We start from the raw sequence: 23,395 nt of genomic DNA, 5'->3' as shown, positions 1-23,395 counted from the left end.
TCCTTTGGTCCGAATCATGGCAAAATGGCTATGCAAAATGTGTTGTGTTGTCTTGTTAGATTATTACTATGTATAAAGGGATATATATCAGAAGAGATTATTTGCAGTACAGGTACGCTGAGACATCTTAGTGTACGTGTAATTGTGCAGCAAACTGTCTTTTTTATGATTGTTACCCGCCTCCCCTACTTTTATACGTGAGCTGGAAAAACGGGTTATAAATAAATATAAGGTACATGAAATGCTGCTACTATCCCGGTAACCGTTAGAGGGTGGTGCTATGGTCGCAGGTTTGATCCCCGTTTGCCCCCAACATGAAACTTGCCCTCCCCAACATAAACCCTGGCTACTGCCCATTCATTCTTGTTACTCCAGCTCCATACATGTAATAGAAAAATACACGCATGATGTACGTAGAGAAAACTAAAGCAACTTAAGCAGTTACCAATTTTACAAAACAACAACAGCTGCATATAAAAATGTTGCAGTACTACGAAACTCAGGGCGACGCAGAAAAACAGCGACCCCTTTTCTCTCCCACCCCCGCCCCCCTTGATTCCGTGGGGCTGCAGCCCCGGTTTGCTCCGCCGGCAGAGGAGAAATGGCGCTTGCCTGGCGGGGAAGCGGTGCTGCGCCGAGGGGCCGCCAGGTGGCGCTGCCTCCCAGCCGCCCCGGCCAGCTGCCTTCCTCCTCCGCTCCCTTCCTTCCGGTCGCTCGCTCCTCCTCGTCAGCGGCACGCTCGGCGGAGGCCATGGCGGCGGCGACGGCAGGCGGAGGGCGGAGCAGCACCCGCGAGCGGCTCTTGGCTGCGCTGGACGACCTGGAGCTCCTCGCCAGGTGGGTCGCCAAGGGAAGGTCAGCCGCGGGCAGCGGGGGCGGGAGAGGGGCTTGTGCGCCTGCGCGGTGGCGGCTTCCCCCGCCTGCCTTGCAGTCGGTCAGCCAAGGCGACGCTCCTGTTCTCCCTCAGGATTTGCATCGCAGGCTTAAAGGAGCGGTTATTTATTGTTTATTATCATCATTGGGATTTTATTGCAGGTTTAAAAGAACTCATTTATTTATTATTTCCCCCGGCAGGGACTCAAAGTGGTTTACAGGTTTAAACAAAAACACGGGAAGGGGTGAAATATATATATATATATATATATATATATATGCAGGTTTTGGTGTCTTCGGGTGTCTTCCCGTGTAAGAGACACCCGAAGACACCAAAACCTGCATTCCTGTACCCGTGAAAATCTACGAAAGCAAATATATATATATATTTGCTTTCGTAGATTTTCACGGGTATAGGAATGCAGGTTTTGGTGTCTTCGGGTGTCTTCCCGTGTAAGAGTCGGGGTGTCTGTGCGACGTTTCGACGAGGTCTCACTCGTCATCTTCAGGCTGGTGCTTTCGGCTTCTTGTTACTGGAACAGAGCAGAGTCTGGTGTTTGAGTTCCTATAAATACCGTTGAGGGGTGTGGTGTATAGCCTAATTAATGACCCACCCAGTGATATTCAGAATATCACTCATGAAATCACCCAAGATATCCCTCAAGTAATTAAGGAACAAAAGAAGAAAAGGCACACTAATCTAGGAACTTCCTCTCTGCCCAGAACGTTGGAGGCTATACACCACACCCCTCAACGGTATTTATAGGAACTCAAACACCAGACTCTGCTCTGTTCCAGTAACAAGAAGCCGAAAGCACCAGCCTGAAGATGACGAGTGAGACCTCGTCGAAACGTCGCACAGACACCCCGACTCTTACACGGGAAGACACCCGAAGACACCAAAACCCATATATATATATATATATATATATATATATATCCAGTTAAACATATAAAACTATTACCGGTATATGTTAAGTTGAAGGCAGCTGCGAAACAGCCATGCACCCTGGTTCGCTCTGAGGTTGCCAGGAAGGCAAATTTATAAATATACAAATGTAAACAATTGCTGCATAGTTTAGATTTTTATCAAAAGCACCTTGTTACCGATCTGCAGAATCTTAAATGATAACACAGTTTTTATTTCATTATTTATTAGCACACAAAAATAAAATTAATAGGTTGTTTTTATATTAGATTGACCAGGATAATGCAGGAATGGACTCAAGATCCCCAAATATACAAATAGCTTAATCCTGAGGAGATTTCACCCCTCCCATATCCAAGAATCTCCTGAGGAGTCTGCTGATTCTCCAGAGAGGAGGAGGCTTGTTCTGCTCTCTACTTATTCTGCTCCAGCACCACATCAAAGAGTCAGTCAGTCAGTGTCGGGGAGAGAGAGAGACTGAGTGCTAGAGATCATGTATAGAGATAAGGTTGCTGCTAAGAACAGCTGCAGGCACTCCGTGCGGTTCAGCATTTATTTATGCTTAGACCTATTTAGCTCTGTATATAGTTGTAGATAGAATAAAGAAAATATCTACAGAGCTGCTCTCCGAGTTGTTTATATACTCTGCTAGACTCTGCTGTGCGATGACTGTCTTCTTGTGGAAGTGAACTCTAAGCTGTGAGTCCACAGCACTTTGACCCGTTCCTGTGCAGAAGGTGGTCTCTGGAAGTGCTATCCAGCTCGCCTAGCCCAGTCGGGGCTGAAGTGGATGAGTCCAGTTGGTGGCACTGGCCCAAGGGCGATGCTGACAAACCCCCACTCCTTTTTAGTATCCACTTTTTTAGGGGTCCACCTGCACATGTGGAAAGGCTCCAAAGCAGCCAACCCAAGTCTGTGCATGCATGCTCAAAAGTAATCTTCATTGAGGTTCATCACTCACTGAGTTCAGTTACAGGTAGGTAGCCGTGTTGGTCTGCCATAGTCAAAATAAAAAAATTCCTTCCAGTAGCACCTTAAAGACCAACTAAGTTAGTTCTTGGTATGAGCTTTCGTGTGCATGCACACTTCTTCAGATACACTGAAACAGAAGTTGCCAGATCCTTCTATATAGTGAGAAGGTGGGGAGGGGTATGAGATAAGAATCCAATGTCTCTGTTCAGACCTCTGTTCATTACCAAACTTAAAACCATGGATAGACCTGGTCTGAACAGAGACATTGGATTCTTATCTCATTATACATGACTAAGCCATTTCTCACCTTCTCACCCCTTGCCTTTTCCTGTAAGACCTATTGCAGTCGTTAAGAGTCGTCAACAGGCTCATCTCAGCTATCTGCCAATCTCCCATTCCCACCACCCTTCTGAGTTATACCCCTCCCCACCTTCTCACTATATAGAAGGATCTGGCAACTTCTGTTTCAGTGTATCTGAAGAAGTGTGCATGCACATGAAAGCTCATACCAAGAACTAACTTAGTTGGTCTTTAAGGTGCTACTGGAAGGAATTTTTTTATTTTCACTGAGTTCAGTGGGACCTTCCTTCTGAGTAAATATGAATAAGTGCATGAAGGACAGGTTGGTTTTTGTCTGTCACCTGGAAGGAGCCTTTGGAGAGAGGAGTATAGTGTTTGCACTGGGGGAGAGCTTGTTTTGTGATATTGGGACAGTTCTCCATTCTCTGTCCCCCTTCTCCACATCAGGACCATTGAGAAATGGAGTAGAAATATGTACCCCAAACAGAAAATTTTAAGAGACATATTTATGACTAAAGGACATAGTATAAATGCTGTAAATACATAGATAAATGATCCAAACCAGGCGCTACAGAGGATGAGGATGGTGAATCCTCAGCATCTGAAGCCCTGTTGACTTGCACCAGAATAGGGGAAAGGACAATTTACTATTAGGTTTTTGCCACACCTACACCTTGTGTGTGCTGTATTTAATCTGTGCAGTTTCAATGAGCAGGCTTTCAGCTGTGTAAAGTTGAAATTGCACAGGTTAATTGTGCACTATATGCAATCATAATGTATTTCAGATGCTTTTTCCACACAAAACGTTCAGGAAGGCTGTTTTCTTTTTTCAAGTTTTTAGAGATACAGATTAACAGAGTGAATATGTAACAAGCCAGGAGATTGAAAGCTGGAAATTCAGGCCAGTTATTAGCCCAAAGAGATCCAAGCAAACCCAAGAAAATTGGGTCTTGTGGTAACCCATATTTTCCTAGTCAAGAAATATGGACTTAGTTCTTTAACCCTGAAAGACTACTAACTGATACAGTTCTAATATACTTGCTTTGCATAAGAAGCGAACATTACAAGGATTATCATACTGTAGATGGCAGTGTTTCATTTATACTTTTGATACGACTTCGCCAAAATAAGTGGCATGGACATGGTACTGTAGTGTTTCTGTGGATCTTTCTACTTAGACTTGTTATTTACTGTGGAGGAGTGAAGGTTGTAACTCAATTTTCAGAAACTGCAACTGACTTTTTCCATTGTGTGGAAACTTTGCTTCAGGGAACTGATTGAGATGTTGGCCATTTCAAGAAACCAGAAACTTGCACAACCTGGGGAGGAGAGGCAGGTAAGCAAACTGATAAAGTGCTCATAAGGTCTGGGTATATTTTTGTTGGGAGAGGCCTGTACAAGATGCAAGCTGTATAAGGCTTTACATGTTAAAAACAGCTCCTATAAATACTAGTATTATTGGTATTATTATGATTTATTAGACTTGTTTGTCACTTGTTACCTGAAGGCCTGCCAACCTAGCAGTTTGAAAGCACGTCAAAGTGCAAGTAGATAAATAGGTACCGCTCCGGCGGGAAGGAAAACGGCGTTTCCGTGCGCTGCTCTGGTTCGCCAGAAGCGGCTTTGTCATGCTGGCCACATGACCCGGAAGCTGTACGCCGGCTCCCTCGGCCAATAAAGCGAGATGAGTGCCGCAACCCCAGAGTCAGTTGATTCATAGGATACAGATGTTATTTCTTATTTCGAATAAGCAAACCAGCTCAGCCTTGGCTTAACTTTGCCACAAGGTGCTTGTGCAGGGAGTCGTTCTGAGTGACTTTTACACCTTGCCTCCGGTGTGTAGCTGCTGCCTTTGGAGCCTGCACATCAGGTTGTAATAGCCACTCAAATCTACGCCCTGTATGAGGACCGTGCGGCGAACTGTCACCAGATCTGCCACCAGAGGGTGGTTCCCAAGTGTTAAAATGTAAGACTCAAGCCGTTCTGACATTTGGTTATAATATGCCAACAAAACAAAAAGCCTTATGTGGTATTCATCATGCCAGTTAAAGATTTAAAGCAATAATTGTTTTGGGTTTATCCATAAAGCAAAGCCTGCAATTCAGATACACAGGATTCATAACCTACTTGCAGGTGATGACCCCCAGTTTAGGAAATGCTGATTCAGAGCAGAATTATTTCAGTAAACTGCTCAGAAATTGACAGTATATATACTTTCCAATTCAGCTTTGAATTTCTACTTAGCAATCAAAAATTGCAATACACATTGGTTGTTGGACAGATCCTGGAGTTGTTGATTCAGAGGGATAAAGAGTTCCAAGAATTAATGAAACTGGCCCTTGATCAAGGGAAAATACATCATGAGATGCAGCTATTGGAGAAAGTGGTGGAGAAGAGGGACAATGATATCCAGCAGCTTCAGAAACAACTGAAGGAAGCAGAGCATATATTGGTGAGTCTGTGAATAAAATGGCATGTTGGAAGATTGGCATGACACCCTTGTCTAATAAATCTGCCATGCGATGAAGAATTAAAATATTAGTCTTCTAAACACAGTTAGGGGTTTACATGTCTCAGTCATAATAAGATACACATTACTTTACTAATAGTCCAGCCTTTGAGTGCCTTACTCCAGTTACTGTGGCATCCTCAACCCAGGTCCAGGTTTCCTTCAACTCTCTTGAGAAGTCTAGGTTCTCAGACTCTTCCACTTCAATCATCCCATTCATTTGAATTGTTCTGTTCCCTTTTTAACCCCAGGACCTCTGTTGCCATATCTTCTCCCACTCTTGCATTTCTCCACTTTACTGGAATTGGCGTCCCTAAATTTGTCTCCCCCCTCTAGTTCCATGTAGTAATGTTTCCTGAAGTCTAGCACCTGGCAATAATTGCAGGTGCCACAGAAATTCTACCTGGTGATCATTTACAACCATAGTGGATATGTGGACAAGCCTTGCTGGGAGGGTATGCTGTTTTAATATTTTCTCTGCAACAACAAAAGCTAGAAGTATGTGTTGTCAATCAGTGTAAGGTATTCTTAAGATACTGTCAAATGTTTGGTCAACTTGCAAAACATTTAGTTCAACTAGTATGGGAATTATCTTGTACTAAACTCTGGTTGCATATTTGTTCACCAACGAATGTATTTTTTTAATATAGGCCACAGCTGTTTATCAAGCAAAAGAAAAACTGAAAACAATAGAAAAGGCAAGAAAAGGTGAGCATTATATTTTCAGTGTATTTTAGGAAGTTCTACAGTCGGTTTCCACAACTATATTTGACATGTGATGATTATATCTCTTGTGTAATAGCTTTCCAGTGAAAAACTGCTATTAAAGATCATCTAAAAAATAAGAAAAAAAAGCATTTAAATGTCAACTAATGACAGATCTTATTACATGGAAAATATATCTTTACAAATGTTAAACAAATTTTTGGATTAATTTCCAAAGAAATCTAATTCAGCTCCCTGTTGGATTTTATTCAGTCTGTTCTTCTAGCATTTATATCTTTGCGTATCTAAAAACCTTTTAATTGTCTCAAGTAAATGTCTCAAGTAGGAAAGGGTGGTAAGTAATGTCCCAAGAAAAAGTTCAACAATCTTGTTTTCTTTAAAAAATAAAACAAAAAAACACAACTTTGGCCACCACCCTCCAAAAAATTATATATGCGTGTGAAGTGTGAAATGTATATAATGCTTTTTCAGTTTTATAAAGTTACGTCTCCCAAGTCACACATGGCAGTTAGATAAACAGTTACAGATACATGCAAACACACAAACATGCCTGTAGACATAATTTCCTAAAATATATTTTCAGCTTAGCATCCTGGACATGATGACACTCTTTATAGATATTTGAAGATGGCGAAGAGTTGTACTCCGCTACCCTGAGAACTAATGGGCTTAAGTTACAGAGGAGTAGGTTTCATTTGAACATTAGGAGAAACTGCTTGATGGATAAGAACAGTTTGACAATACTGCCAATTATTTAAAAGGCTCTTTTTGAACAAGATGGTCTACAAGACCCCCTTCCTGACTCTATGACCCTGAAAGTATCCAAAATAGGAAAAAAGGATGTAGTTGGCATCTAGATGCAACACACACACACACACACACACACACACACACTCTTACACTTCAGCTAGGCTTCTGATTACAAACCATGCAACAATTAGAAACTTGCTTGGTTGTTAATCACTGCCACCAGCACACATAAATTTAGTTACACCCATGTGTTCATGACTCTGCATTGGAGTGCAGAACAGAATGGTTTAATAAACAGGGAGGAATTGTTTTAATTTGGAAACTTCCAGGCAGCCTCCTACATAGTAGCCATAACATACAAACATATAGTGATCTGCCCTTCAAAAAATCCACAGTAGTGGTCTGCAATGCGTACAAGTCTAAAAATCAGTGTGCGAGGATGAGAAAATGAGGGGGAATTGGTGGCTCAGGAAACGAGCAGTGACAGCTTTTACATGTTTCCTCCTGAAACACTGGCTTTTGAATCTTGTAATGCAGAGGTGAGGCTTTTTACCTGCTCCATCTTTTCTTTTCTCTCCACTTCTCACAGGGGCAGTTTCATCTGAAGAAATAATCAAATATGCTCATAGAATTAGTGCCAGCAATGCTGTTTGCGCTCCTCTGACATGGGTGCCAGGTAACAAGTTTCACAATTAAACGTTTGACATACTGTATTTTCACTGAAAAATGGATCTAAAACTGTTTTATCTCTGCGTATACTTTGTGTACAAGTTTCGGCTGAATTTCACAGGCAGATGGAGTGAAACACACTTTTCTATGTACCAAATATGCTACGTACTACTAGGTGAACAGTGGTTAAAAGGAAAGATGATTGATGGAGATTGGATAGTTGTCTTGCTATATATATATATATATATATATATATATATATATATATGTTGTTGTTATTGTTTAGTCATTTAGTCGTGTCTGACTCTTCGTGACCCCATGGACCAGAGCACGCCAGGCACTTCTGTCTTCCACTGCCTCCCGCAGTTTGGTCAAACTCATGCTGGTAGCTTCGAGAACACTGTCCAACCATCTCGTCCTCTGTCGTCCCCTTCTCCGTGTGTGTGTGTGTGTGTGTTTATTAAGAATTGCAAACCAACCTCCCTCCACCTCTTTCCCCCTTTTCTTCCTAATGTAACACTAATGTCTCACAACTAATGAAACTGATCTGTACAAAATTCAACTTGAAAAAAGAGACATTTGCATACTTTTCTAAACCAAGAAATCTTTAATAAAAATCTATTTTAAAAAAGAAAGAATTGCAAACCAATTGTTTATTTTGAAGGTGACCCTAGGAGGCCATACCCAACTGATCTGGAGATGAGGAGTGGTTTGCTGGGTCAGATGAACAACCCATCAGCAAATGGTGTCAACGGACACTTACCAGGCGATGCACTTGCAGCAGGCAGATTGCCAGGTAATGGGAAATGAGAGAAATTAAACTTCTCCATTGGCCAGTGACTGAATCAAATCATTTGAGCTGTTTCAAATAGTGTATATTATTTCAGAGATGGAGAAAATACATGTGCTTTAGTTAGCCAACAGCTAATTTAACAGGGAGAACAAAAATACATTTATGATTTCAATTTTATTAAATGTTTTATCAACAAAAACAAGATGGTGAAAGAAGTGATATTTGTTGTGGATAACATTCTGGTACTGCTGATTGGCATGCAATCACTAAGCTAAGAGTGGCTTAATATGTTTGAAACAGTGTAGTGGTACCTTGGTTCTCAAACGCCTTGGTATTCAAACATCTTGGAACCTAAACACTGCAAACCCGGAAGTGCTCCGGTTTGCGAACTTTTTTCAGAAGTCGATTGTGCTCCATTTTGAGTCTTACACTTCCCATTTGAGTGCCACACTTCTGTTTTGAGTGTTACTCTAAGATCTGTCTGTTTTTGCTATTTATTTAGCGTTTCTTTTTGCGGCTCTTTTTGTGTGTGACTGTGTGGAACCCAGTTCAGCTACTGATTGATTGATTGATTGATTGATTGTATGACTGCAGTACATTGTTAATTGCTTTCATTTTATGGATCAATAGTCTCGTTAGATAGTAAAATTCATGCTAAATTGCTGTGTTAGAGGTTGTTTTTAAAAGTCTGGAACAGATTAATCCATTTTGCATTACTTTCTATGGGAAAGCGTGCCTGGGTTTTGGAACGCTTTGGTTTTGGAACTGTCTTGCGGAACAGATTAAGTTTGAGAACCAAGGTACCACTGTATTTAATTGTTAAACCATAATATGGCAATCAGGACAACCACATTGTAGCTCCTGCTCCTCCCTTGAACAACTCCCTCTTTGGAAATAACTGTGCTTTGCAACAGTATAGCATTAACATTGAAGCCATGGTCAGAAGCAGAATTAAAGGGTTTTAGGCTAGCTGTGATTAGCAAAAGAAAAAAGTGAAGATGGAGGGAGAATAGCTTGTGTGAGAGAGACAGAAGGGCCTTCTCAATTCCAAAATGGGCATTTGAATGGGAAGGAGAGCAAACCACAGTTCAACCATTAGGCTGTGTAATGTCTATACCAATCTTCCTCTGAAATCAATTGGGCCTAAGCATTTAACTTTGGTTGGCTTGTATTTTCATGGTTTGTCTTCGGTTGAAATGATATGTAGTTTTATTGCATAATTTGCAAATATTTACAGTGGTACTTTGGTTTACGAACTTTATCCGTTCCAGAAGTCCAATCTTAAACCAAGGCGCGCTTTTCCCATAGAAAGTAATGCAAAATGGATTAATCCGTTCCAGACTTTTAAAAACAACCCCTAAAACAGCAATTTAACATGAGTTTTACTATCTAACGAGACAATTGAAATGAAAGCAATAATCAATGTAAGAAGGTAAAGGTAAAGGGACCCCTGGCCATTAGGTCCAGTCGTGACCAACTCGGGGGTTGCGATGCTCATCTCGCTTTATTGGCCGAGGGAGCGTACAGCTTCTGGGTCATGTGGCCAGCATGACTAAGCCGCTTCTGGCAAACGCCGTTTACCTTCCCGCAGGAGCGGTACCTATTTATCTACATGCGCTTTTGAACTGCTAGGTGGGCAGGAGCAGGGACCGAGCAATGGGAGCTCACCCCGTTGCGGGGATTCAAACCGCCGACCTTCTGATCAGCAAGTCCTAGGCTCTGTGGTTTAACCCACAGCGCCACCCGTGTCCCTAATAATCAATGTACTGTACTATAAAATAATTAAAACAGTATTGTGGATGATAAAAATTAAAATTTATTACCTGCACTGATGAGTCATTGTTCGGATGGAGGGGGGGCTTTTATCCATTTCCGCAGTCATTCAGTCAGTCAGTAGCTGAACTGGGATCCACACAGATCCCACCACCACCACACTGCTGCAGGAAATGCTCCCTAGAGCACACGCCTCCCGCAGCAGCATGGGGGGGGGAGTTGCGCACCGGCTGGCAGGTGAGCGGGCACGCAGCTTCCTTCCCTCGCTGCTGCAGGAATTGCCGTGACGACCCCCTTCTCCGCTGCCAGACAGAAGTGTGGCACTCAAAACAGAAGTGCACCCCCGAACAGAGTATGTTCGGATTCCAGAAAAAGTTCGCTAACTGGAACACCTTCCAGTTTTGAAGTATTTGTGTTCCAAATAGTTTGTGAACCGAGGTACCACTGTAGTTAGAAATAAAGAAATAAAGAACTGCATAGTTACGTGAAACTTCTAAACTGTGCATAAAAATGGACTGCAAGTTGTTAAAATACATTGCTATGAAAATATCTGGATGTGTGATTTTTGTATCATTTCATTTTTCCTTTAGATGTACTCGCACCTCAGTATCCCTGGCAATCAAGCGACATGTCAATGAACATGCTACCGCCTAATCACAGCAATGACTTTATGCTGGAACCTCCTGGACATAATAAGGAGAATGAAGATGATGTGGAAGTCATGTCAACAGATTCATCAACCAGCAGTAGTGACTCAGATTAGCAGTAGTGACTCAGTCTGTTTGGTGCACATTATATACATCATTAAGCACCTGCTCTGCAATCCAGATAGCCACAGTGCAAGGAAAAAAACTGTCTACAACTTTGACATTTATTCCATTATATTTTATGAATTGCTGTTTATTCAGAATAACCCAACTATGGCTGGAAACAGTCTTGGAGAAAGTGAAGCTTGTTTCCAGCAGCTGTAACACAATTTATTTCAATGTGTAGATAAAACAAATTCTTGAAGATGAAATAGAAAGAACAACTGCAAGAAGTGGTAGCTGATAATCCTTTAATTTGTGGAAGGGGCTTTTTTCTAGTGGTGGTGACAGCAAACAGACTGAGGAAATTTTCACTAATTCCCCTAATACCCTTGTCAGAATAGATAGTTGGAGGGCATGAAGGAATTTGGGGAAAGTATTTGCATTTCCATTAACAGAAATATTATTTGGGGAGAATTTCACTCACAGAATCTCTGGATTCATCTCTCTAACTTTTCAGAGAATATGCAATGTGAAAACAGTTAAACTTTTGCAGATATTTGAAGTTAGTTGCTGGATTCAGCTTATGACCAGTTTATAGAATACAAGCTTGAACTAACTTTGGTGTATTATGAACAGCTTTCCCTCAAACAAAAGCATACCACTAGTCATCTTTTTTTCTGAAAACGATGGACTAGGAGGGCATAAAGTTGTACCACTTGTTGCACAAAATAAAGCTGATCCAACCAGTCCTCCTCAGCTCAACCTACTCCACCCCACAACAATCTTTCTGAAAAGCCTCTCCATAGGGCTGAAGACCCTTCTGAACATCAGGGGCTGTGCTGGCAGCTGCTGGCAGCGTGGGGGAGAAGCACCTAAAATCAGGTCAATGCATACACAAAGTGCCTCCGCTACTTTGGATTATTCTACCCTCCCACCAGAGCCCCCCACCCCACCAGCGCCCACAAACACAGTGTGCATTATTATTCACCTTACAGCCCTCTGGAGGTTTTACAGGGCAGTGTAGGGGAACGCTAGGTTATGCAAGCTGCTTTCTGTTCCAAGCAAACCTTGGATACAGTGCTAAGAGTTCCATTGTACATAGTTGGGTTATTGAAGATTGCTGTACTATTCACAGAACAATCCTAACTCCCAACCGGCTGTGCTGGAAGGGGGTTGGATGTGGCAAAGGAACCCTTCCAGTGAGTGCCTGAATGTCACCATGTAAACAGTGGGTGGTAGTACAGTGGTACCTCGGGTTAAGAACTTAATTCGTTCCGGAGGTCCATTCTTAACCAGAAACTGTTCTTAACCTGAAGCACATCACCACTTAATTCACGCAGTATGTTACTCACAACTGTCCATATTCCAGGACCTGCAGTATTGAGGCTTACCTTCCCTTGTAGCCAGCCTTCCAGGAACCCCAGGGGTGGGCAGGGCCACACAGCACTTCCTCACATACCACAGAGCTGCACCTCAGCATGGTCCAGCACTTGGCCCCTGCCACCAGCATCCCAGCAGCCAAATCCCTGCCCAGTGCTTTGTCCTTTTACGGAAACAGTACTATCCCTATCCCAACTCTTTAAAAAAAATAATTGCTAGACTGACAAAAGGCCAAAGTGTAGTTTGAACTGGGTGAAATGTCTAGGAAAATGAACTTCACCTCACTTAAAAGGATCCCCCAAGGACTGGTATATAGCTTCAGAGCAACTAAAAGAACCAAGGAAGAGAGAGCCACCAGTTAGGAGCCCAGTTTGGCTCCCAACTGGTTCCTGCACACCTCCACTCAGTGGTGAGCAGGTAGGAAGTCAAGCTGGTAAAAGCAGCTTTTTGTGATGATGATGATGATAATTTATTTTTTATTCCCCAGCCACCCTGGGCAGCTTCCAACAGAATATTAAAATACAATAATCTATTAAACATTAAAAGCTTCCCTAAACAGGGCTGCCTTCAGATGTCTTCTAAAAGTCTGGAAGTAGTTTTTCTCTTTGACATCTGGTGGGAGGGCATTCAACAGGGTGGGTGCCACTACCAAGAAGGCCCTCTGCCTGGTTCCCTGTAACTTGGCTTCTTGCAGCAAGGGAACCGGCAGAAGGCCCTCGGCACTGGGGCTGATCTAGGACCCTTGGCTAGTGCAAAACCTGGTGGTTGTTGGGCCTGCAGAGAAGGTATGTAAGCAGGTATCTTAATTTCTTCCACCTCATTTCATCTTTAATGCCTTGTTCACCACAGGCATGCAGACCCTCAGCAGAGGTGGACTGGAAATTGCCCATCCCAGCCTGGAAGGTGTAGGACAGTGGGATGCCTATCTAATGGTGGCAATGTATATGGAATTACAGGCGTCGTTTCTTTTCCTTTGCAGCAACATTGCATGTTAGCTGCTTTATCTCCATATTTTACGCTTCCTCTGGTCTTTTCCCTCAAGTTAGGCAGTCCTATATATATATTTAATTGCTTGCTTCGTCTTAAAAAATACTGTGTGTGTTTTGCTAAGGCAGTGGTGACTGATGCATCTGGTCGTCAGATGTTGCTGCTGCCCCACCTTTAAAAATTGCATGTCCTGTTGTCATGGGGACTGCTCTGCCAGCTACTCTCATTCTAAAATAAGTAGCATCCTGTGGTCCTCAGTCTATGAATTTCCTGTGGGAGTGGGCAATCTGGAGGAAGGGGCCAAGATGAATAGTGATGGGAGAAGCGGGGGGGGGGGCGGGAACCCTCTGTAAGCAATCATTCCTGGCACCAGCAATCTATTATTCCTGTGAAAACCCTTTGGGGAGAGGAAAAGGGTGCCAATGGTCACTATGGATTTGGCAGCATCCACTAGTAATGTGTCACTCCTAAATATTGTCAACAGAAAAGTTTTTCTCACTGCTTTCCTAAAGGCATTCAAGCCTTCATTGTCAGATAATGTGTGTTTTAGCTTTCTTCATGGCTGGAAAGGGGAAATTTGGGAGTTTCTCCTACCTGAAAAGCCAAAGGTGCCCTAAACTCTGTGTATTAACTACTTTTCTGTGCTTTGTTTTTGATGGTAACTCTCTAAACTGAGACAGAGAAACTTATTTTGGTGAGGAAGACACAACATGAAACATACAACACAATACTTGTTTATCAAAGACAACATTCAAAAAGCAATCAGCGTGCTATCACACAGGGTATGGAAGGAACAACCATGTATTTAATAAGGTAAAGGTAAAGGACCCCTGGACGGTTAAGTCCAGTCAAAGGCGACTATGGGGTTGCAGCGCTCATCATCGCTTTCAGGAAAGCTGCTCTACTGCATCCTCTTGCACACTTGCTTTGTAATAGTGCATATCTATTACATCAAAATCTTACTTGCCATTATAGATTGAAGAGTAGAGGCAAAAAAGACAAACACTGATTGCAAAAATGCTGCACTTTTGTGGCATGTTTAGTGTCAAGGATTATTGCTACATTTTGTGGAAGTAGCTGACTTCATGCTTAGATAAAACTACCCCCTCCCAGGTGATACAGAATTCATTTTACAAATAAATGTCTCTGTAAAAACACATATTTCCTATATAGTAAATTTAGCACTCTTTTTTCACATAATGATTTCCAGTGTATCCCACAAGGTGATTAAATTCTTCTGTGAAAGGATTGTAACCTTGTTCTTTTAAGCAGCATAAAGCCCAAAACAGTTGATCTGCTGGAGGAAACTCTTCCCATTTTACCCATTCCCAACCTGTAAACAAAGAAAAAGAGAGAAATGATGATAGATACTGCAAGTTCAGAAGTCCTATGACCTGGCTCAGGTAACACCCAAATATATTTCATCCCTAGGGTCAGGATGCATTTGAATTTAAGTGCTTCCATCCAGTTTATTGTGTACTTGGCGCCACTCATGCATGCAAGTATTTTGCAGCATCCACACAATGTGGTCCCCATCAAAATGCCATCCCATCTTGGAAAGAATAGAGCCTAATCGAGGGTTGCCATACGTCTGGCTAATCCCAGACATGTCCTCTTTTGGGGGGCAAACATGCCCATCTGGGGAGATTTTTACATTTTAAAGGAAATGTCTGGGTTTAGGAGTTATTTATATTTCTCTTGTGCAACCGCTGCTCTGAATGCCACGGCCGCTGCCAGCCTGAACCAGGGAAAGAGATGCACATGGTCTGCATGCCCGGCCACTGCCAACCCAAGCGGGCGAAAGAAGCATGAGGGTGCAGCTGCGGCCCTGCGCATCTGTGCCCCTCTTTCTCCATCTTGGGCTGTCCTCTTTTTTGCTCTTCAAGATATGGCAACCCTAGTCTACTCCCAAGGTAATACTTTATAAGGTCGCAGCCTAAATCTCACCAAAAACAGTAAAAAAAATCAGTGTATGTGACAGCATTTTCATACGTGATACAAGAAAAATATAATCTTACATTAATACTATGCAGAGAATGTGGTTACAGAAACTACCTAATGCTCACTGAAGAGTAAAAAATATAATATCCTACTTTCATTTTTATCAGGTTCCAGATTCCTTGGTTCAGATTCATAATTCATATCCACCTCTCCTTTCATTAAGATCGTTACATAGTGGTAATTATCCTTCAGACTAACAGAATTTACAGTTGATGCAAAGCGAACATTTGTTAGGTGCAAGGCTGTCTCTTCCAAAACCTCTCTTTCTGCACATTCTGCCAAGCTTTCACTAAACAGCAAGAAGAAAAAAGAAATACTATTTCTACTGAGAAGGCAATAATCAGTTCTATTTGCTTGAAATAAGAGGTGGTGCTGTGGGTTAAACCACAGAGCCTAGGACTTGCTGATCAGAAGGTTGGCGGTTCGAATCCCCGTGACAGGGTGAGCTCCCGTTGCTCGGTCCCTGCTCCTGCCCACCTAGCAGTTCATAGGCATGAAGTGCAAGTAGATAAATAGGTATCACTCTAGCGGGAAGGTAAAGGGCGTTTCCGTGCGCTGCTCTGGTTCGCCAGAAGCGGCTTAGTCCTGCTGGTCACACGACCCGGAAGCTGTGCGCCGGCTTCCTCGGCCAATAAAGCGCGATGAGCACCGCAACCCCAGAGTCGGCCACGACTGGACCTAATGGTCAGGGGTCCCTTTACCTTTAATTTGAAAGTGGGGAAGCAGAAAGCATGACCCTTCATAGTGCAGTACTAAGATGAAAGGAACCCAACTGTGACGCCTATGAGACAAGCACCACGTCCCCCTTTGCGGACATTTTATACTTCCTTATAGAACTTCACGGCAGCCTTTTGATGAGGTGATTGGTCCAAGTCAGGAAACTATAAATATAAGATATTGTTCCCAAAGAAATCACGACGAGCAATAAGGTCTGGACTGCACCAGAAGGCGAAGTTTGCACGAACACAGGGGCCTGATTGAGCTTTCTTTTTAGGACACTAGAGATTTTTCTGAGTGACTGAAGTCGGGGAGCAGGTCCCCAGAGAGCTCTGTTCTGCCCGGCCTGCTGCCTCCCAGCCCCTCAGCGGAGGTCGCCTGACGACGACGCAGAATGGCGTCATCGCCCCGCGCAGGCCTACCCGAACTCTAGGTGTCCTCCGGGGAGCTGGAACAGGCCGGCGCCGACAGCGCTCTTCCTCTGGCCGAGGAGGACGCATCCTGGGTGGGCAGAGCTGACGACCACCACTCCGACGCCCACTCCGGGGCGCCCCCGGCCGCAGGCCATACCGGAAAGGGCGGGGCTCTCCTCCGTCGCCTGGCCCAATGGGGGCGGGGCCATTGCCTCAGCTGCTCCAATCGGCAGTGAGCCTCCGGGCCACGCCTCTCCACTTTTCCCGATCCAAAAATGGCGGCTCCAGGTTTCGTAGCGCAGGCGCAGGCGCAGACGGGGCAGGCGGGCCGGGAAAAGAGCAGAGGGCAAATCCGCCCACCTGGAAGTCTTTGGCGAATATACACTGTGTTCGTATTATTTTGCTTTGGATTAAAATAGTCATGTATTGTTTGCTTCTAATTGTTGTTAGAGTCCATCAAATTGTTTTCTCTATATCATATGCAGTAGTTTGCAACTTTTTTTTTAATATGAACGTTGAAAACATAAACAATACATGGCATTTATTGGCTGCACGTTTTACACATTACTTTAGAATGTTATTACAAAGTATTTATATAATCTTTTCCCAGACTGCTTAAGTCTTTCATAGACATGATCTCAGTAAACCTTTAAAGGCAATAGGAGGATTCTCCAGACTGAGGCTAGTGACTGTGGGGGACGGGATCAGAGAGCAGCTTGCCTAGAGAATCATCATCATCATCATCATAATTTTATTTATTTATTTATACCCTGCCCATCTGGCTGAGTTTCCCCAGCCACTCTGGGTGGCTCCCAATCGAGTGTTAAAAACAATACAGCAATAAAGACTACAAACTTCCCTAAACAGGCTGCCTTCAGATGTATTTTAAAAATAGGACAGCTGCTTATTTCCTTGACAGAAGGGCATTCCACAGGGCGGGCACCACTACTGAGAAGGCCCTCTCTCTGGTTCCCTGTAACATCACTTCTTGCAATGAGGGAACCGCCAGAAGGCCCTTGGCACTGCATCTCAGTGTCCGGGCTGAACGATTGGGGTGGAGACGCTCCTTCAGGTATACAGGACCGAGGCCGTTTAGGGCTTTAAAGGTCAGCACCAACACTTTGAATTGTGCTCAGAAACGTACTGGGAGCCAATGCAGATCTCTCAGGACCGATGTTATGTGGTTCCGGCGGGCACTCCCAGTCACCAGTCTAGCTGCTGCATTCTGGATTAATTGCAATTTCCAGGTCACCTTCAAAGGTAGCCCCACACAGAGCGCAGTGCAGTAGTCCAAGCTGGAGATAACTAGAGCATGCACCACTCTGGTGAGGCAGTCTGCAGGCAGGTAGGATCTCATTCTGCATACCAGATGGAGCTGGGAGACAGCTGCCCTGGTCACAGAATTGACGTACACCTCCATGGACAGCTGTGAGTCCAAAATGTCTCCCAGGCTGCGCACCTGGTCCTTCAGGGGCACAGTTACCCTATTCAGGACCAGGGAGTCCCCCACACCCGCCCAGCCCGTCCCCCAAAAAACAGTACTTCTGTCTTGTCAGGATTCAACTTCAATCTGTTAGCTGCCATCCATCCTCCAACCGCCTCCAGGCACTCACACAGGACCTTCACCGCCTTCACTGGTTCTGATTTAAAGGAGAGGTAGAGCTGGGTATCATCTGTAATATGTACATGACACGAGACTTTATATAGCAGCCTCTGATACACAGCTCACATCAAAAGCAAGGAGGAGGAGAGAGAGACTGGCCAGCTCCCTCGTCCAGCCAGCCAGCCTTCCTTCCTCCAGGTCTTCAGGAGGGCTGCTGCTGCTGCATCACAAAGCCTGGCTTCTATGGCTTATAGCAGGCAGCACAGAGAGAAGAAAGTGCATTTTGCCCCCTTGAGCCAACGCCCCCTCCCAGAAGCCCCAAAGACCAGGAGAGAGTCCAGCCCACACAGGATAAAGTGAGATCCAGATCCGCAGGCTACTTTTCTCTTTGCGCAAGGGGGGAGAGATGGGACCAGGCTTGGGGCTGCGTCTGTTTCCCTCCCTATTGGTGCTTTGATGCGCCGCCTTCCCAAAACCCCTTAGGGAGGGAGGCCTATCTGCTTCATGCTCTTATCTTTGACTATGAAAATCCTCTGTAGAGGCCAACCCAGGCAACATCCTTGTTAAGTTGTGGGCGAACATATCAGACAACACAGTGATTCTTCCAAAGCAGCTCTTTATTTGTAAGCTGGAACAGAACTGAACTGAGGAGCTCAGTCAGCCTGCTTATATAGAGCTCCAGAACAATGTAACTGTTGCAACTTTCTAAAACTATCCAATCACTGAACGTCACTTTCGATCCTTCATTTGCATACAAACTATCCAATCACTGAACGTCACTTTCGATCCTTCATTTGCATAACTATCTACAGTATCCCCCTGCTGGTCCAGGGTGAGAACTTCAGTACATAACAATCCTCATTGTTTTCTCCCCCTTACTTCATCAGATGGAGCAAAATATGTTTATAGTTTGATTTTGATTTACAAACCGGGGTGGGTGGGGGGAGGGGTCAGAAATAAAAATCACTGTGATTTGTCTCATGTTTTTAATTACTCATAGCTCATCACTAGGCAATGTTTATTAAAGTTACTGTGACCAAAACAAAAAAGTAAAAATAGTTTGCACTTTACATTCAGGCTTTGCATTGGGGGCTGTATCCCAAAATTAAGCTATTGGGTTTGATGAGTTTTCTCTGTGCTTGCAGGCTTTGGGTATGTCTTCAAACAGCACGCAGGGTTACCTCATTCTGTGTAACTCCTTGCTCCTGCCTGAGACTACCAAAGCAGGTTCAGATTCAGTTTTTCTTGGCAAAGAGCATGGATCACTAAACCACAAATGTGTAAACATGGCTTTAGGTATTTAATTATCAATATTTTTTTCTATAGGCCACCTTTTGAGGTATAGCTTGCTCACAGATTGTAGAGCTGGAAGGGAACAAGGGACATCTAGTCCAACCCACTGCGAAGAATCTATACTGCATGCAAACCTTGTTCTTGAAGGCAAAAATAGAAAAAGAAAATTATGTATTGTTGATGCTTTAGCCTGAATGCCCCAAAGACACATTTGAACTTCCAAATGTTTTGTTTGTCTCTGCCCCCACCTGCCCCATAACACACATATAATAGTAGTTTACTGAACAGCTTGAACGCTATATTTAAAAAGAATTAAGAGAAAAGGAAACTCAGTCTTGTTTTGGAAAAGAAATAATAAGTATTCATGGAATAAACCAGTGTGAATAAATGAATACAATTAAAATGGTGAATAGACATTCTTTTTGGCACCCACAACCCAGGTTCCAGGAACCACATGACTCCTACCTTTTCTATCCCCGTTTTTAACAATGCTCTTAGCCTGTACATTAGCGCCTAATGGCTAGAGCAACCCAGACACATGGAATGCTAGTAGAAGCCATGTGTAATTCTGCATGTGTGGTATTGCTAACTCCCCTAGGAGGCTGCATAGGATAGGGCAGGGGTCAGCAACCTAAGGCCCATGGGCCACAAGCGGCCAACGGGGGTCATTTAACCGGCCCCTGAGAAGCCCCCGAACTGAGCCGCCCGCTTGGCAACTCCCCATGCGCTGTGCTAAACCAGTACAGCGTGGTGACTCACTTCTGCAGTGCTGGAAATCGTGTCTGCACATGCACAGACGCCGAAAATCCATAGTCAATCCCTTTTTCCTTCAGCTTATCCTATTTTCTCTAATTTGTTAGAAATATTATTACCAATTTTCCATTGTATTTTGCATGTTACAAACATTACTCTAATTCTGCCAAGGTTTTTAGTTGTTTAGTGTTCTCTTAAATACATTATAATTTTTCCCATTCCTTCTTGAATTTCTTCTCTTCCTGGTCTCTGATTTTCCCAGTCAATTTCGCCATTTTGGCGTAGTCCATCTTCTTCATTAGCCATTCCTCCCTGGTTGGAACGTTGTCTTCTTTCCATCTCTGGGCCAGTAGTATCCTCACTGCTGTCGTCATGTACGTGAAAAGTCTTTTCTGCTCTCTTGGAATCTCTGCACCTAAAATGTCTAATTTTAAAAATATTTCTGAAATGAATAATTATTTTTTAATCAATTTAAGCCTAATTTGGTGTACTCAAGTTTGTATATACCGTATTTTTCGCTCCATAAGGTGCACCTGACCATAAGGTGCACCTAGTTTTTAGAGGGGGAATTCAAGAAAAAAAATATTATTTAAAGGGAGCGCTGAGCAGAGCCTGTGTGCATCCCAGGCTCTGTTCAGTGCTCCCTTTCACGAGCCACGTGGCGCGTTTGTGTGGCGCTTGCAGGCTTTTCCCCGAGGAGGCAGAAAAGCCCCCAAGCCCCCCCCCACAAACACACACACTCCGCGTGGCTCTTTAAAGGGAGTGCTGCTCTTGGGGGCTTTTGCGGGAGGTGGGGGAAGTGAGAGAGCCTCACTCTGTCCCTTCCCCCACCTCCCGCAAAAGCCAGGGATAGCCGCGCGAAGCCTCCGCAGGGCAGCGGGATGAAGGCTCCCCGCTGCCCTGTGGAGGCTTCGCGGGCTACCCAGAGCTGCTAAGGAGCTTGTCGGGGATGGCGGGGGAAGCCCGGGTCCCCCCCTCCAGCCCCAGGGACCACACATTCGCTCCATAAGACGCATAGACATTTCTCATTAGTTTTCAAGAGGAAAAAAGTATGTCTTATGGAGCGAAAAATACGGTAATACTCAAATTTTAATTTTTTGGAATATTTTTCTTACAAGGTCTTGTTTCCTTACATGTCAGCATTTAATGTTCTACTGACTGTAAATTCCTTTTTCTCTCCCCCCGCCCCAATAGTCAATTTTCATAACTTCATATTCAAAGATCCCAAAATTAAAACAAGTCTGCACTTTCGGGAAAAAAGCCTACAATAATCAATATTATTTTAATTTTTAAGATGTACAACTTTGTTTCATTAATTTTGTTCTATTACAGCTATGGATTGTAGGAAAGTTGTACAAAATGGCTACCCAGTAGCCATCCCCCCGATGTCCAAAATCGTAAAATTTTGATTACAAGGAACCCCCCCCCAATAAATTTCATTCTTTGTCGAGAAACATGTCTTTGCAATAATTTTCAACATCAAAAACTTTTGCTTACATCATGCCCACTCACTGTAAATTCAGGTTTTCTAGACCTAGTTTTTTCCACCCAAAAACTAGGCTACAAGTGCATTTATAAATTTTTTTAGGCATTTATAAAATATTTTGAGCGTTAGTGTATTTTTTTCCTGAAATCCTCATCATTTTATTGAGCTCTGTGTAAAAATTCAAAGAGATCTGATCATTGGTTATGGAGGAAAAAAAATAAAGCGTACACAAGGGTATCTTGTGCCAAGGGTCTCAAGAGGGACAGACAACGCAGATTTAACAAAACTTCGAAGTGCTATAAAATTAAAACTGAGATAGAGGGGGGAAAATTAAGGGGGTTTCTTTCAAACATATGGGAAGGGTGCACATCAAATTTCATCAACATCCGAGATGGAGGGTGACATGACCCCATTAAAATAATGTGGCATGCCCCAATTACAAACCATTTGTGCACTGGAAAAATCCCAGCTGGATTGATTTCTGTTGCATTAAAATATCAACAAACTGAACGAATCTCATAAGATATCACAGAGCCCCAAAATGCCAACAAACAAAACAAATTCAGCCAACAAACTAACAAAGCCCAGGCAAAACCTTGGTCTTGCTCTGTGGTCTCAACAAAGAGTAAACCAAATGTTGTATATATAAATCAGAAGGGAACACCACAAATTGATATTATTGATAGCCGAGTAAGATTGTCTTCTATGAACACGGTTTTAACAGTGAGTCCGTAAGTAACTGTGGAGGCCAATTCTGGATCCACATGTCCTTCCAAGTGGGGACATAGGTTTCCGGGCAGAAGTTGATCATGGTGAGGGTTTACCAAACATGCACATTTCTCCCTATCATCCAGAGTTCTAGTGTCTTCAAAGTCCATGACACCTTTAGTAAAGGATGTTTTCCAATTGGAAAGCTCGCAGGCCAGTTTGTCCCAGTTGTTGTTTACACTACATTCTTTTAAGATTTGCCTTGAGAGTCTTTAAACCTCTTTTACTGACTAGTATTACGCTTTCCATTTTAAAGTTTGGAGTAGAGTAGTTGCTTTGGAAGACGATAATCTGGCATCCACACATGACCAGTTCAACAAAGTTGATACTGAAGAATCATTGTTTGATACTTATGATCTTTGCTTTTTCCAGTACACTGATATTAGTTCGCCTGTCTTCCCACGTGATGTGTAAAAATTTTCAGACACCCCATTGATGGAATCTTTCAAGGACTTGGAGATGGCGTTTATAAGTGGTCCATGTTTCACAAGTCTACAGTAAGGTTGCGAGTACAATAGCTTTGTAAACAAGCATTTTGGTTTCCCTGCAAATCTCCCAGTCCTCAACTGGGAGAAAGCTGCACTCGCAGAGCTCAGGCGATGCTGGATTTCAGCATAAATGTCAGCCCTTGTGGAAAGGTAGCTGCCCAGGTAGAAGTGATTTATGCTTGGATTTGTGGTGCTGCAGAGGGGTGTTTTGTGCTTGTTGGTGCAGCACTTTGTTTTTGCGGATGTTGAGTGACAGGCCAAGCTTTTCATAAACTTCTGCAAATATATTTAGGATGATTCGGAGCTCATCCTCTGAGTGTGCACACACTAATTGTCATCAGCATATTGAAGCTCCATGACGGAAGTTATGGTGACCTTACTCTTTGCTTTCAGCCTACTCAGATTAAAGAGATTTCCATCTGTTCGATAAATGATTTCTACTCCGGTGGGGAGTTTCCCTTCGA

At 43.4% G+C, this 23,395-nt stretch overlaps 3 protein-coding genes across 4 annotated transcripts in view; 2 read left to right on the top strand and 1 right to left on the bottom strand.

Annotated features, from left to right (window-relative positions):
• Window positions 1-23,395, top strand: part of RB1 (RB transcriptional corepressor 1) — a 179,503-nt gene that overhangs the window by 73,547 nt on the left and 82,561 nt on the right. The window contains exon 1 of one of the 2 annotated variants that reach the window (XM_082233972.1): window positions 759-763. The exons of the other annotated variant lie outside the window; for it this stretch is intronic. The gene's annotated coding sequence lies outside the window, so the exon portion shown is untranslated. Of the gene's footprint in view, window positions 1-758; window positions 764-23,395 lie in introns of those variants that run through there. 2 annotated transcript variants of the gene reach the window in all.
• Window positions 717-11,791, top strand: MED4 (mediator complex subunit 4). Its single transcript, XM_082209787.1, has 7 exons — window positions 717-837; window positions 4,343-4,409; window positions 5,355-5,525; window positions 6,233-6,290; window positions 7,648-7,734; window positions 8,392-8,523; window positions 10,884-11,791. The coding sequence occupies exons 1-7, from the start codon at window positions 752-754 to the stop codon at window positions 11,054-11,056; spliced, it is 774 nt and encodes a 257-aa protein (XP_082065913.1). The 5' UTR covers window positions 717-751; the 3' UTR covers window positions 11,057-11,791.
• Window positions 14,128-16,728, bottom strand: NUDT15 (nudix hydrolase 15). Its single transcript, XM_082210207.1, has 3 exons — window positions 16,550-16,728; window positions 15,503-15,699; window positions 14,128-14,742 (listed from the first exon to the last, which is right to left on the bottom strand). The coding sequence occupies exons 1-3, from the start codon at window positions 16,693-16,695 to the stop codon at window positions 14,588-14,590; spliced, it is 498 nt and encodes a 165-aa protein (XP_082066333.1). The 5' UTR covers window positions 16,696-16,728; the 3' UTR covers window positions 14,128-14,587.

Source organism: Podarcis vaucheri (assembly GCF_965113315.1).
Source record: "Podarcis vaucheri genome assembly, chromosome: 1".
NCBI lineage: Eukaryota > Metazoa > Chordata > Lepidosauria > Squamata > Lacertidae > Podarcis > Podarcis vaucheri.
The sequence above is the reverse complement of the archived record's forward strand: the minus strand, read 5'-3'. Positions and strand labels throughout refer to the sequence as shown.

What these genes read in the sequence shown, in the direction of transcription:
- MED4 (XM_082209787.1), top strand. Translation starts at nt 752, where the DNA reads ATGGCGGCGGCGACGGCAGGCGGAGGGCGGAGCAGCACCCGCGAGCGG. An exon ending in TCCTCTGACATGGGTGCCAG is followed by an intron (nt 7,735 to 8,391) that starts GTAACAAGTTTC and finishes TTTATTTTGAAG; the next exon opens with GTGACCCTAGGAGGCCATAC. An exon ending in TGCAGCAGGCAGATTGCCAG is followed by an intron (nt 8,524 to 10,883) that starts GTAATGGGAAAT and finishes TTTTTCCTTTAG; the next exon opens with ATGTACTCGCACCTCAGTAT.
- NUDT15 (XM_082210207.1), bottom strand. Translation starts at nt 16,695, where the DNA reads ATGGCCTGCGGCCGGGGGCGCCCCGGAGTGGGCGTCGGAGTGGTGGTC. An exon ending in GGAGGACACCTAGAGTTCGG is followed by an intron (nt 15,700 to 16,549) that starts GTAGGCCTGCGC and finishes CTTGCTGTTTAG; the next exon opens with TGAAAGCTTGGCAGAATGTG. An exon ending in GGAACCTGATAAAAATGAAA is followed by an intron (nt 14,743 to 15,502) that starts GTAGGATATTAT and finishes CTTTGTTTACAG; the next exon opens with GTTGGGAATGGGTAAAATGG.